Below are 13684 nucleotides of genomic sequence, written 5' to 3' on the forward strand. Positions count from 1 at the left end.
GACCTTGTACTTGATAGCTGACTGAAGCTCATTCCTCCTGAATCATAAAAACAATTTCTCCTTGGGTTTTTAGTCGCGTGGGTAAATATTTGTATGTCTGGAGGACTCGATGATAAAGGCCAACACTTTGCTGATGACTTCTGGCAAAAATAGATCAGTCATTTTGATGTGTGTCTTCTGTAGTCTGTTCCAATCAGAAGAACAGACAATTCTCCAGCAGACAGTCCTGATTATCTATAAATGTAGGGTGTTCCAAAAAATGTAAATAATTTGAAATGTGACACTGAGCAATTTTTGGCGCATCCTTAATAAAGTAAAAAAACAAATAAATTTAAAAAAATCAACATATAGATATAGATTTTTGAACCAATTTCACAAAGATTCAAAATGTCTAATATGGTGTATCGTTAGCTTAGTAAGTTAGCATATTTTCCTTAGCATATTTTCCTAAGTTGTACATACACAAAAAAAAACAAAAAAAAAACAATGTTGTTGACTTTAAATGGGCGATTTATTTTTTGTTTTGTTTTTGTTTTTTTAACTATGTTTTTTTTTTGTTTTTTTGTTTTTTTTGCCTTTGTCCTTATCCCTGATGAACAGGCTGAGGTCACCGAATAAATGTAATGTTTTGGAGCTTGTATGTTTACCCGTTATGGTCCTTACTCTTGGAAGGTCAATCATGCTGATGGTAACAGTGAAACTGGAGCCAATCACAGTCGCTATGGCGACAGTGTACACACAGGCGGTTGAGGAGCAAATTGGTTCTTCTAATGTGAAAATGAGTCCCCATTAGGGGAAGGGGGAAGTACTTAGCGCTGCTTCAGCCAGGAGACGGGGGCGTGCTACTAACAACTGATTGGCACTGCTGGACTTTTGAAGATGTCTTTTCTTTGACCTAAAATGCATGATAATAAGGGTGGACTTGTTCTGGGTTTCTGTTTTGCATCGTGCAAAGGTGAAAATGAACTTTCCTTGCTTAGTTTCAGTTATTGTTCAACTCTGGTTTTCACGTCTAGGTTTGTGCATTATAGTGAACCGTTTTTCAGGACGGGAAAATACGTTCCATACTAGGCCTGGGTGCCTTTCCTCACAGGGTTCTTCTGTGCCCCGCCATGTTGTAGTGTGTGTGTTTGTGGGTACAATTATTGGGGGGAGGGGTGGTAATTTCTTTTTATTGTATTATGGATGTTTTAATTGTTCAGCACCTTGAGTTGCATTTGAATGTATAAAAGGTGCTATATAAATACAGTTTGATCGATATTGATTGATTGATTGATTGATGGTTTGATTGATTGAATTACTAACGAACATCTTTTAGTTCAATTGGCAAATTATGGCATTGCACCCGATCACCACTTTTGCATAAAATAGAAAATATTTACCGATCATCCGATCCAGTTGATCAGAACTGTGTATAGTCTACTCCGGTGTAGAAAATAAGTGAAAATTGACTAACTCAAATAATTCGATTACACAAAAGTCGCTCACGTCACTCAAGAGGACAAACTCCACCATACAGCCATACACACTCGCAACTTCTGCCTGATTACTTTTTTTTAAAGACCGTGCACCTCATTAAATGTCATGTGACCTTGAACCTGTCTTTCTCTTTCTCTCTCTCGTTCTCTCTCTCTGCGGCTGGTATGATCGCCTCCGTTCCGCCGTCTCTCAGGCTGCGCCATCTTTCTTGCCCTACTGTAATGTTCTAGCGGTGCTCGGCTCGTATCCAGGAAGTTATGAGGGGGTGGGAGGTGTGGCTAAGTTGTGGTACCACCACATGAGGAAAAAAAAAATGAGCGTTAGAAGTGATGTATAAATACCGTATGTGACTGGTTTGACAAAGCATCCCATAATGCAAGGACAGACTCTGTTGTAAACGATGGACAATGAAATTTCAATGTCAAGTTATCTTCCACCCTTCACAGCAGCTCTGGGAAAGCTGACGTTTTCGTCGTCGTCATCACTTTTAACGCCTTGAGTCCCGGATTCCCCAGAATCCACCCCCATAACCCAGCACCCCGTCTTTCGCTGCAGTTGCCACGGCAACTCAACGAGATCATGTGTCTGTGCTTGTGACCGCCGTTGAGAGCAGCTCTCACAAGCTGGCTTTGTGTTGATGCTGATGTTTTTGTTTCACTATTGCGGGATTGATGAGGATGATGGAGAGAATGATGTCATTTTAATTTTGTGCTTACATATGATTTTTGTGGACATTGGGGTACCTAATTTGTTTAATTTGTTCCATGACCAAGCTTGGAACTCAATTTACATGTGTATCATGGGAAAAAAATGGAACACTATTAATTTGCGTAAGTTACGTACGTTTCTAATGAACAAAGCATTTTATTGTATCAGAGCATATTATGCATTAATGCAAAGTATGCAAATACATTGGTTTGATAAAGTCCAATTACTCTATTGACTTATGTGTGTACTGTGTAGTGGTGGTACTTACTTAGTCTTAGAACGCTTTGGTGGTACTTGGTGTAAAAACATTGAAAATTATTACCTAAGAGCATTAACAGAACATTCATTAAAGAGGCAATGAAGTGAAAATGTTTCCGTAGATGATTTTCAAAGAAATAACCAGCTGTGGCTTCCGCTCATCCACTTCCAGAGACACTAATGACATCATTTCCTGGGCTTTTCTTTATGGTTGGGATCCCTGTCAGCCGCACACACTTCCAATGCTGACATTTTTTTTTAAAGCTACATACAGGAAAATGTCACCAGTTGTTATCCGAGTCTGAGTCACACTCGCAGCTCACGCACTCCGCTGTGAGTCACCTCCTGGAAAGACCAAAAGACACTTGAGGCAAACATTTTATATTGTCGCCTCGTTTGTCGTCGGCAGGCCTGAGACGCAGCAGAAAGCCTCGGCGAGTGTCCCTCCTCCTCCGCCGCCCCCTCCGCCTCCCCCAGAGCCGGCGGGGCCCCCGGAGCCGGAGGAGGAGATCCTGGGCTCCGACGATGAGGAGCAGGAGGACCCAACGGACTACTGCAAAGGTCAGGATGGAGCACAGTGACATACACAGTGACATGACACCAATCCTGATTGTCTGTCTGTCTGTCTGTCTATCTAGTTCTAATAGCTCTCTAGTTACACACCTTTGGCGATTTTAGCTAGCTACTAGCTAGCTTCTACATCTTGTTTCTGTCTGTCTGCCTGTCTAATAGCGCTCTAGCTAAACATCTGTCTTGTCAATTTTAGCTAGCTACTAGCTAGCTCTACATTTTGTTTTTGTCTGTCTGTCTACTCGATCTAGTTCTAATAGCTCTCTAGCTAAACACCTATCTTGTCGATTTTAGCTAGCTACTAGATAGCTTTTACATCTTGTATCTAACTATCTATCTATCTTTCTGTCTGTCTGTCTGTCTAATAGCTCTTTAGCTAAACATCTGTCTGTCTGTCTGTCTGTCTGTCTAATAGCTCTAGCTAAACATCTGTCTGTCGAATAGCTCGCTAGCTAAACATCGGTCTGTCTGTCTAATAGCTCGCTAGCTAAACATCTGTCTGTCTGTCTAATAGCTTTCTAGCTAAACATCTGTCTGTCTAATAGCTCTCTAGCTAAACATCTGTCTCTGTCTAATAGCGCTCTAGCTAAACATCTGTCTTGTCAATTTTAGCTAGCTACTAGCTAGCTCTACATTTTGTTTTTGTCTGTCTGTCTACTCGATCTAGTTCTAATAGCTCTCTAGCTAAACACCTATCTTGTCGATTTTAGCTAGCTACTAGATAGCTTTTACATCTTGTATCTAACTATCTATCTATCTTTCTGTCTGTCTGTCTGTCTGTCTGTCTAATAGCTCTTTAGCTAAACATCTGTCTGTCGAATAGCTCTCTAGCTAAACATCGGTCTGTCTGTCTAATAGCTCGCTAGCTAAACATCTGTCTGTCTGTCTAATAGCTTTCTAGCTAAGCATCTGTCTGTCTAATAGCTCTCTAGCTAAACATCAGTCTTGTCGATTTTAGCTAGCTCCTAGCTAGCTCTACATTTTGTTTCTGTCTGTCTCTCTTGCACATCTTAGTACTAGCTAGCTAGCTAGCTAGCTAGCTAGCTGCTAGCCAACTAGTAAGTATAATTCTGTCAAAATTGCACCAACATATTTTAAATTGATATTTTTCATTGTCCCCCCCCCCCATTGTTTTTATTTTCTTCTTCACATCATAATGAATTGTAGGTTAACCGATCTAGGTATCGTATAGTTCTTTTCTGAGCATCTTTGTTATAATTGTGTTCAATAAAATCTGCCTACAATAAATTTAAACCTGGCAAAGTAGACTTGTCTTCGTGCCAAACACTTCTGTTGGAATACCAACAAAATCAACAATATTTGTGTAGAACTTTTTCAGACCACCTGTTTTTTCTTTTTGTGTCTCTCAGGAGGCTACCATCCGGTCAAGATCGGAGATTTGTTCAACGGGAGGTACCATGTGATCAGGAAGTTGGGGTGGGGCCATTTCTCCACCGTGTGGCTATGCTGGGACATTCAGTGAGTTACACACACACCTGTTCACAACATCTCTCTTTTCACCACAAAATCGGACCCGCACTACACTGACACCAAAGCTCATGATGTTTCTTCGTAAGTTGGCACAATGGATGAGCGTAACATTAACCCAGTGTCAGCTTTCACACACACACCATATTTACTCACGCTGTCGGTGTTAATTACAGTAATGGAAGTCTAGTGAGCTGGCGTTGGGTTACTTGAAGCGCGCTAAGTAATCAGTCTTTATTGTCGATAAGTAACAGTCCCCACTTAGAGTCACTGTGTTTGTACAAGCCCTTCACACAAACAGTGGAAAATTCAAGATCAATTTTTCCCATAGGAAATAATTTACTGTAAATTGCTTGAACCCGTTGCCACAATAAGGGAATGGGTCTGCAGCCTTCCTGAGGGGAGTTTGCATCTTCTCCCTATGCCCGCGTGGGTCTTCTCCGGGTACTCCGGTCTCTTCCCACATTCCAACGACATGCATGGCAGGTTCATTGAACGTTCTGAATTGTCCCTAGGTGTGATTGTGAGCGTGGATGCTTGTTTGTCTCCGTGTGCCCTGCGATTGGCTGGCGACCAGTTCAAGGTGTACCCAGCCTACTGCCTGAAGCCAGCTGGGATAGGCTCCAACATCCCACCGCGACCCTTGTGAGGAGTAAGCGGTCGAGAAACTGGATGGACGGCATTGCTTATATACAGGAAATGTGTGTGACCCTGGTTGAAGACTGGCAGGCATGATGAGAACCTGAAAGCGTCATCTGAAATATGACGTCTTGGTGCTTTTGCTTTAAGAAACTCACGTGTAGCCGTTACGGTCGAGTTACGCCAAAATTTGTGAATAGTTGTGCATACTTGAGCTAACGTGTCTGTTTGCACTGATGTTCCAGCTCAATTTTTGTTTTTGTTTTTTTAATGACTTGACGATGCCAGCATTTGCACATAATCTTAGTTTTTTGTCTGTCTGACATTGTTTTTAAAAATAATTCAGACTTCACGTTCAGGCAGTTATTCAGTACTTGAGTATTCTTTTCAGTGAATATTTTTTTACTTTAGTGATTTTTTTTTGATGACTTTTTACTTTTACTTGAGTAATATTATTTTGAATTAACGCGACTTTTACTTGAGTCCAATTTTTGGCTACTCCACCCACCTCTCAATATGAGCAATAAACTAGCAACTACATACACTTGATATACATGGACTTTGCTTATTTTCTGTGCAAAATTAGTCATGAGCTTTTTCAAATCGATGTTTATCAACCCATGTAACAAAACCCATGAGACATAAAAACAATATTTATGAGTTCATGATGCATCATAATTACTGCGTTTATGCATCATTATGACTGTATTCTTCTCGAACACATTTGCCAGCTTGGTGTCAGTGTGGGAGTGTGATGAAGGTGATGAGGGACATTTTTTTTTTCCTGTACAATCCAATTGTTGATGGATCTTTCTGTGTGTGCGTTTAGAGTGAAGAACTTTGTGGCCATGAAGGTGGTGAAGAGCGCCCAACATTACACTGAGACGGCCTTGGATGAGATCAAACTGCTGCGATGTGTGAGCGTCCGATTGGTTCTCATGTCTTTCTCTTTTGGTGTTTCCCATCCACTTCCTTCAACTTTTTTTTTTTTTTTTTTTTTAATATTTATTTATTTATTTGTGTGTTTGTGTGTTCCAGGTGAGGGAGAGCGACCCTGCCGACCCCAACAAGGACATGGTGGTCCAGCTGATTGACGACTTCAAGATCTCTGGCGTCAACGGCATTCGTATCTTTTTCAGAGTCATGAATGAGAGTTGTCAACAGGTGTATAGTGAACAGGGTTATTATAGTTTTAGAATTTTTCATTTTAGTTAGTTTTTATTTCGTTTTGAGTTTTGTTTTGTTTTAATTTAGTTTTAATTAGTTTTCGTGGTGGTTCTGTTTTTTATAAGTTTTAGTTATATAATAAATGCTTCGTTTTAGTTTAGTTTTAGTTAGTTGTTTTTTTGTTTTTTTTACTGTGTATTACTTGTGTGCAATATTTAAAAAAACATGGGAGCGACATCATCTGAAGGTGCTTTTCTATTGGCTGCTGCTAGATGACGTCACTTCTGTGTGACACACTTTCAAACATCCTCATTCTGGTTAATATCAAACTAAATTGACTCAAAATCACATTTGAAAATCATCCCTCAAGGCTCATGCATTAAATTAATTACCAAAGACGAAAACAAAGGACATTTTTTCTATAATTATAGTTAATTTTAGTTTTGTAAACATAACATGTAGTTTGTTGGTTTCTTTTTTTTTTGTTAATGAAATAGTTTTTTTAATTTTACTTAGCTTCTTCATTAGTTTTATCAAAAATGACATTGTTAAGTGAATATCGAATATTTTAGATTAACCTATCAACTCAATCGATTAATCGACTAATCGGATTCATTTAAATTTTTCGATAACATGTATTACAAAAGAAAAGCATTTTTTAAATGATTACTGTTTATTAACCAGTGATTTGTGTTGATTTCATACTTTGTATTCATATAGTGCTAAAAAAAAAAAGGGGGGATTGATGTTGTACTGTGTTTCCGGTTCAGTCATTGTTTTCCAAAGTAAAATCAGATGCTTGCAAATGTCTTATTTTGATAAAACACAGAATATAATCCGAATAATGATTAAAATAGTTGTCAACTAATTTGATGGATTACTTGTCAATTAATCGATGAATCTTGACAGCTCTACAGGTGTATGTGCGTGTGTGCATGCGCGTACCCATGCAGGCGGCAATTTGTGCCTTTAACTCTTATTCCAGATGTGTGCATGGTCTTCGAGGTACTGGGTCACCACCTGCTCAAGTGGATCATCAAGTCCAACTACCAAGGCCTGCCGCTGCCGTGCGTCAAGAGCATCATCAAACAGGTGAGGACGCACACCAACTGTCGGCTTTATTTTCTAAGTCCACATAGAGCAGGCTGTGTGATTAAAGACGCACAATAAAATTCCAATAGGCCGCATGAGATCCGCACAGTGTAAACAAGCCCAGATGGATCCCGAGTTCTAAGCTCAAAATATAACATCGTGAAAATGTTATAAGATGAAGCAACTAACGAGCATAGAAGAAACCAATCAACTTTTTTTTTTTGCGCAGGTCTTGCAAGGGCTGGACTACCTGCACACCAAATGTAAAATCATCCACACGGACATCAAGCCCGAGAACATCCTGATGTGCGTGGACGACGTGTTTGTCAGGCGCATGGCCATGGAGGCCACAGAGTGGCAGAAAGCCGGAGCTCCGCCCCCTTCTGGGTCGGCAGGTAAGGGTGCCGGGGGACCGTGTTTAATGTCGTGAAGAAATATATGCCTATTATATTTTCATGATATTAGTTGAAATGAGGAAACAACTTTGAAAGCAATATTTCTATTACAGCAATACAGGAGGTTGGACCCTTTGTTTAATTGCTCCCGAGCTCCCCCTACAGTTGTGAAGTGCACATTACATGTCATATGATGCTCGTTGTAGCATGCTCTTGTTGTAGTAAAATGACTTTATGGTACCTTTTAATATTGGATATATCCTTTTTACAGTTGTACATGGAATTTATATTTCTGTCAAAGTCTAAGCCTGAATCCTAAATATAAGCATACAAATATGATAAGGACACTTTCTTAAAGAAATTAATATTTTTTGACATTCTAATAAGTAATAGTGTTTAATGCCTTCATTTGCATTTTTTAATTTTCTGTGTATGTACATTAATTAGTGATATTTATGTTCATATACAATTCTTTAATGGTATTTTATAATGTGTTATTTACATTCATATAGTCATTCATAGAGCATTATATTCTATGTGTTTTAGATTTGATGTTTCATTGCGTAATAATTTATAAAATGATCAAATTGCATCTTTTTTTTCTTTTTTTTTTTTAACATTATACAACACTTTCGAGACATAATTCAAAATAATTTCCCTTGCACACTACCTGACATTCCATTTGTGTGCAGCACAACAGATAAATGCTGCTTCACCATGTTTGCTTCAAACTCCTCTACTGAAATTCTTTCACACATCATACGGAAATCTGTTTGTATTGTACATTGAAATTCAGTAGTGTGAATGAGAATTTTATTAGTGTATGTGAGCGAACACTTTTTTTTTTTTTTTTTTTTTTTTTTTTTTTTTTTTTTAAATCGTAGTATGTATGAGAGCATTCAGTAATGAGCATGTGAGAGTTAACCGAATTGTGCGCCGGACTGTCCTTCAAAACAACTTGAAAGTGTTTTCAAAAAGAGAGAGCTGCTTTTTCTTGTGTATGTTGCAAGTCACACCTTGAACATGTCTGATGGTCGTTTCTCCTTGTGTGTCTGTCAGTTAGCACAGCCCCCCAGCTCAAACCGGTGAGTACGACTGATGTGAGTATGACATGAGAGGAAGCACACACACGCACACGCACACACAATACAATTGACATACCTGTCTACTGTAGTTAGAAACACGTTTCTAACCCGTGCTTTAATCATTTTTTTCATTTTTTTTTTTTTGCTCCCAGGCGGGCAAAATCTCCAAGAACAAGAAGAAGAAGCTGAAGAAGAAGCAGAAGCGTCAGGCCGAGCTGCTGGAGAAGAGGATGCTGGAGATCGAAGCCCTGGAGAGGGAAGCTGAGAAGAAGGAGGAGCGAGCCAACGAAGAGTGCGACGAGGAAGAGGAGGAAGAGGAGGAGGAGGAGGAGGAGGAGGAGGGGACCAACGGAGAGGACGCGCCCAAGCCGGCGCGGCCGTCCACGCCGACCTCGGCGCCGCCGCAACCGACGCCGCCGGGTCCCTGCATGGCCCTCGGGGAGAGCGACGAGGAGGAGGACGAGACGGAGGACGGGGAAGAGGAGGAGGAGGAAGGTGGCGAGAGGCCCGCAAGGTTGACCAATCATACATGTGAGTACAATAGCAGTTTTCAGACTGATACCAGATATCTGATGCTGGGACTTTTGCTACATAACATTTTTAAAGAAAGGCCTTTTGTTTAGTTATGGTAAAAAAAAGAAAAAAAATCACATAACAGTTAGCAGGGATCGTGATAGTTAGCAGGTAAATGTGTAAAATAAGTCGATGGATGAACTACTATGATGGAAAAAGTCATCATACCACCCAAATAGAGTTGCAAATAAACGTATAATGGTGGGAAGTGCATGTTATTCAATTAATTGGGAAAAAAGTAAGAATTAATATAAACCTTATAAACATATAGAATGGGGTATGTGATATGTTGCTAAATTTTTTTGGGGCAATATATAAAAAATCGTAGATATCGTGTATCGTGATATTATCGATATCGTGAGCCAAATATCGTCACAGTATCGAATCGTGGTTTACCCGTATCGTCCTAGCCCTAATATAGAAATTACCTGAGCCCTTGTGATGTCACTTTCAGTCGACAGCAAGTTGCAAAATGTGTTTTTAAAGGTACTAATTGTACGTGAAAAATACTGAAAATGTCAAATTTATTATAGGCAAAATATTCATGCTTGACTGTCAAAAATTGCTAAATAAGTAAAGTATCCCTTTAATTGCCAGGCACCCCTAATTTTTTTTCATTTGAGTTATCCAGATTATATGTCACATCACACATCTCTTCCGTAAGCTATCACTGGTTATGAGTGACGTTCGTTTCCACTTTTTCAGGTGCGGCGCACAACGAGGAACCCAGTGACGAGCAGGAGGAGGAGGAGGAGGAGGAGGAGGCCCCCCGCATCATCGACGACGACTGCGACAAAGACGCAGAAGAAGACGAGACCACGCCCGTGGCCGAAAAAGACGCCCCCTTCCCTCCCGGGAATGGAGATTTGACACAGACGGAGGAGGAGGAGGAGGAGGAGGAGGGACTGAAAGACCTGGAGGTGGAGAAGGAGGTCGACAGAGTCAACGACAAGGAGAAGGAAAATGAGCTCGAGGAGAAGGAGACGGAGAAGACAGAAGAAGAAAAGGAAGAGGAGGACGAAGACGAGGAAGCAGATGAGGACGACGACGACACCACCGCCGACCTCCTCACCGACACCAGCTCCCCCGTCAAGACGCACGCCAATAACAACGACGAGGCCAAAACCAACGGCCACGTCCTGACGACGTCGGAGGGGTCGGACGCCCGCCTGCCCCCCACGCCCGAGCCTCTACTCTGCCCCCTGGTGGAGTCGGAGCTCAGCTACACCGACAGGGACCTCTCGCTCAGCTCCGGCTACGAGATGTTCAACGGCGAGACGGGCGAGCCGGGACTCACCAACGGATCGGGCGAGCCCCCAAGGGCCGCCGTGGCGCTCTTCCCGGAGTTGCCCCTGGACCCGGAGCCGGGGAGCCCCGTGTGCGGGGGGACGGGCGACACCGGGGCGGGGAAGTCGCCCGACAGCCCCGCGGCGGACCGCAGCCGCACCGTGTCGTCATCCAGCACGGGGGAAACGCCGAAAGGTACGACATCATCTCTCTTTAGGAATGCACTGCTAACAAGGTTATTATAGCTTAGGGGCTACTTGACTCATTGAGCCATTTTCAGGAGTAAAAAGTTCATATTTAATTATTCATAATTATTCATAATTATTGTGGTAACTTCATTATTTTTTTTATGTACAATTCGTACCTTTTGCTGTCGACTGATGATGACATCACCTGTGTAGAGGAAGTAGGTAACGACCAATCATGGCTCAGTTTACTGATCAAACCCAGAAAACAGGTGAGCCATGATTGGCCATTACCTACTTCCTTGGCACTGATGATGTCATCATCAGCCGACATCAAGTAGAAAACTTTTTCAAGGTAATAATTGTACATGAAACGCAAAGAAGTTATCATAAACATTCTGGACCAAATATTAACTTTTCACTGCTGAAAATTGTTCAATGAGTCAAGTATCCCTTTAATTAAAATAAACAAAATAACTAAAACTGAAATCATTTTTGTTTATGAAATAAATAAATAAAATAAACTAGAGCGCTTTAAAAAAAAAAAGAAACTGCATTTTACATTTATAAGACTCACTAAAACTAACTAGAATTGTAGCAAAAATGTTCTCGTTTTTTGTCAATTTCATTTGTAAGCGTTCAGCGTTGATTGACTTTTTTTATTTTTTATTATTTAAGTATTGCCGTTCGGCAATACAGAAGAAGGAAGGTCAAACGGTATTTTGGTAACTATTTTTTATTTTATTTTTTTTTTATTTTTTTTTTTAATATTTCCACAATATTTATTGTGGCGACTTTTTTTTTTTTTTATTAAATCTTATGCTCAACAAAAAACTACTCATGAAAAAAAAATGAAGACTAACATTAAAAATAATAAAAACTAAAAAGCCTGCTCTAAAACCGATACTAAAAATATTAAATTAATTTAACAATAATAATAAAAAGCCAAGTTGACATAAAAACTAACTAGAATGAAAAATCCAGAGCTAAAATAAACTTGATTGACCAAGCTCGTAATTCAGTTTACTCGTACAGCGGTTCCTTTGACTTACAAGTGCCCCAACTTAAGAGTTTTTCTCGAATTATGAGCTGTTGCTATTGTGAGATACAATTGTTCAGATTTTTTTATTTTTTTTGCTTTTATTTTATTAACCTGCAACAAGTGAGCTTCTGGCATTCCAGCAGGAACACCCCATATGACAATGTCAAAACAAATTACCGTAATGTAGATATTTATTTAAAGAAAATAATTGAAAAATAGCACTATATATTATAAATAAAAGTTGTTTATTTTTAATAATAAAATAGCAAAATTAACTTTTTAAAAGCAGGGATTTTGAGATAAAAACAAAACTAAACAATTTTGGAATAAGGCTGTAACATGAAAAAATGTTGAGAAGCACTTGTGAATATTTTCCAGATGCTCTGTAGAGTCACAATAAAAAATATCAGTATGACATGACTACTTTTGCACTTTTATCCACCGGCAGCCCGAGCCCGAGCCGCAGACCTTCTGATCAACCCACTTGACCCCCGCAACGCCGAATCGATCCGAGTGAAAATAGCTGACCTTGGAAATGCCTGCTGGGTGGTAAGACCCGAAATCTACTTGAATGTCGTGATCGTCTCAATAGTGCTGGTTTCACTTTTTGAATGCATTCGTTCAAAATGGCACAGTCAACTGAAAAATGGCATATGTATTTTTGTTTATTTTTCTCTGGTGAAGAGTTTCTGATTTATTGAGCTTCTTCTGTATGCATTGCAAAATGTGTGGCTCATTAGTAACATAGTGAGTAACTAGTCAGACATTTTTGAAAATTAATGACTGACTCTGCAGTTCATCTAAAAAAAAAAAAAAAAAAAAGCTTACGGTTTGGAATAATTGCTTGTAAAACCATGTGAATAATTGATTTAAAAAACAAAAAAAACAAAAACATGATTGTCTATTGAAATCCCATCCACTCCCAGCACAAGCACTTTACGGAGGACATCCAGACGAGACAGTACCGCTCCATCGAAGTGCTGATAGGAGCCGGTTACAGCACTCCTGCCGACATCTGGAGCACCGCCTGCATGGTAAAAAAAAACGAACGCAAAGCAACGGGCGGCACGTGACTCCGTATACGATGCAAAAAAATGTTGTTTGCCTCTCTCGTGTCTGGCAGGCCTTTGAACTGGCCACGGGAGATTACCTGTTTGAGCCGCATTCGGGCGAAGACTACTCGAGGGATGAGGGTGAGGATTAGCGCAGTGTTGCGTGATTCGCTTAAGATACATCAAATGCAAGAGGAAAAAAAAAAAAAAAGTGCCAGCATTTCACAAAATGTTTTAAAAGGGGCTTGTGTTCTCGAAAGCAGGGGTTCTCAAACTTGGGGGTGCCTGAGTCGTATCTTGGCGGATCCGAAAAATAATTCGCATTCAGTTTTTATGTCATATGTAAAAAAAAAAAAAAAAATACAATTGTACTTAATTATGGAAACTGCCGTCCATTAAAGCAAACATACTAAACCATTTACTTCTCCCCCTACTTACCTTTGGGCCAATTAAAAACTATAATATGATTGTGACACATCACACAATTTGATATCACTGGATGAATATTTTTATTAAAATTAATCAAAGGCATATTATTACAGGATTAAAGTAATTATTTTATAAGAATCAAAGGTGCATTTTATATAGACCATATAGACTTTTTTTTGTTTTTGTTTTTGTCTTTTCCAGACTAAAAGGTGCTATATTATTTTAAAAATTCACC

The 13684-nt window shown here is 39.8% G+C and overlaps 1 protein-coding gene across 9 annotated transcripts in view; it reads left to right on the forward strand.

Moving 5' to 3' along the window:
- Positions 1-13684, forward strand: part of srpk2 (SRSF protein kinase 2) — a 47013-nt gene that overhangs the window by 28318 nt on the left and 5011 nt on the right. For 6 of the 9 annotated variants that reach the window (XM_077517393.1, XM_077517391.1, XM_077517392.1 and 3 more), the window contains 12 exons: positions 2855-3006; positions 4386-4494; positions 5972-6059; positions 6181-6268; positions 7295-7401; positions 7631-7796; positions 8856-8896; positions 9034-9412; positions 10160-10936; positions 12417-12517; positions 12895-13002; positions 13092-13161. In XM_077517393.1, the coding sequence (XP_077373519.1) occupies positions 2855-3006; positions 4386-4494; positions 5972-6059; positions 6181-6268; positions 7295-7401; positions 7631-7796; positions 8856-8896; positions 9034-9412; positions 10160-10936; positions 12417-12517; positions 12895-13002; positions 13092-13161 (2186 nt within the window). The remainder of the gene's footprint in view (positions 1-2854; positions 3007-4385; positions 4495-5971; positions 6060-6180; positions 6269-7294; positions 7402-7630; positions 7797-8855; positions 8897-9033; positions 9413-10159; positions 10937-12416; positions 12518-12894; positions 13003-13091; positions 13162-13684) is intronic. The other 3 variants (XM_077517395.1, XM_077517394.1, XM_077517399.1) reach the window with 1 other exon arrangement.

This window comes from Festucalex cinctus, chromosome 3, assembly GCF_051991245.1.
Source record: "Festucalex cinctus isolate MCC-2025b chromosome 3, RoL_Fcin_1.0, whole genome shotgun sequence".
Taxonomy (NCBI): domain Eukaryota; kingdom Metazoa; phylum Chordata; class Actinopteri; order Syngnathiformes; family Syngnathidae; genus Festucalex; species Festucalex cinctus.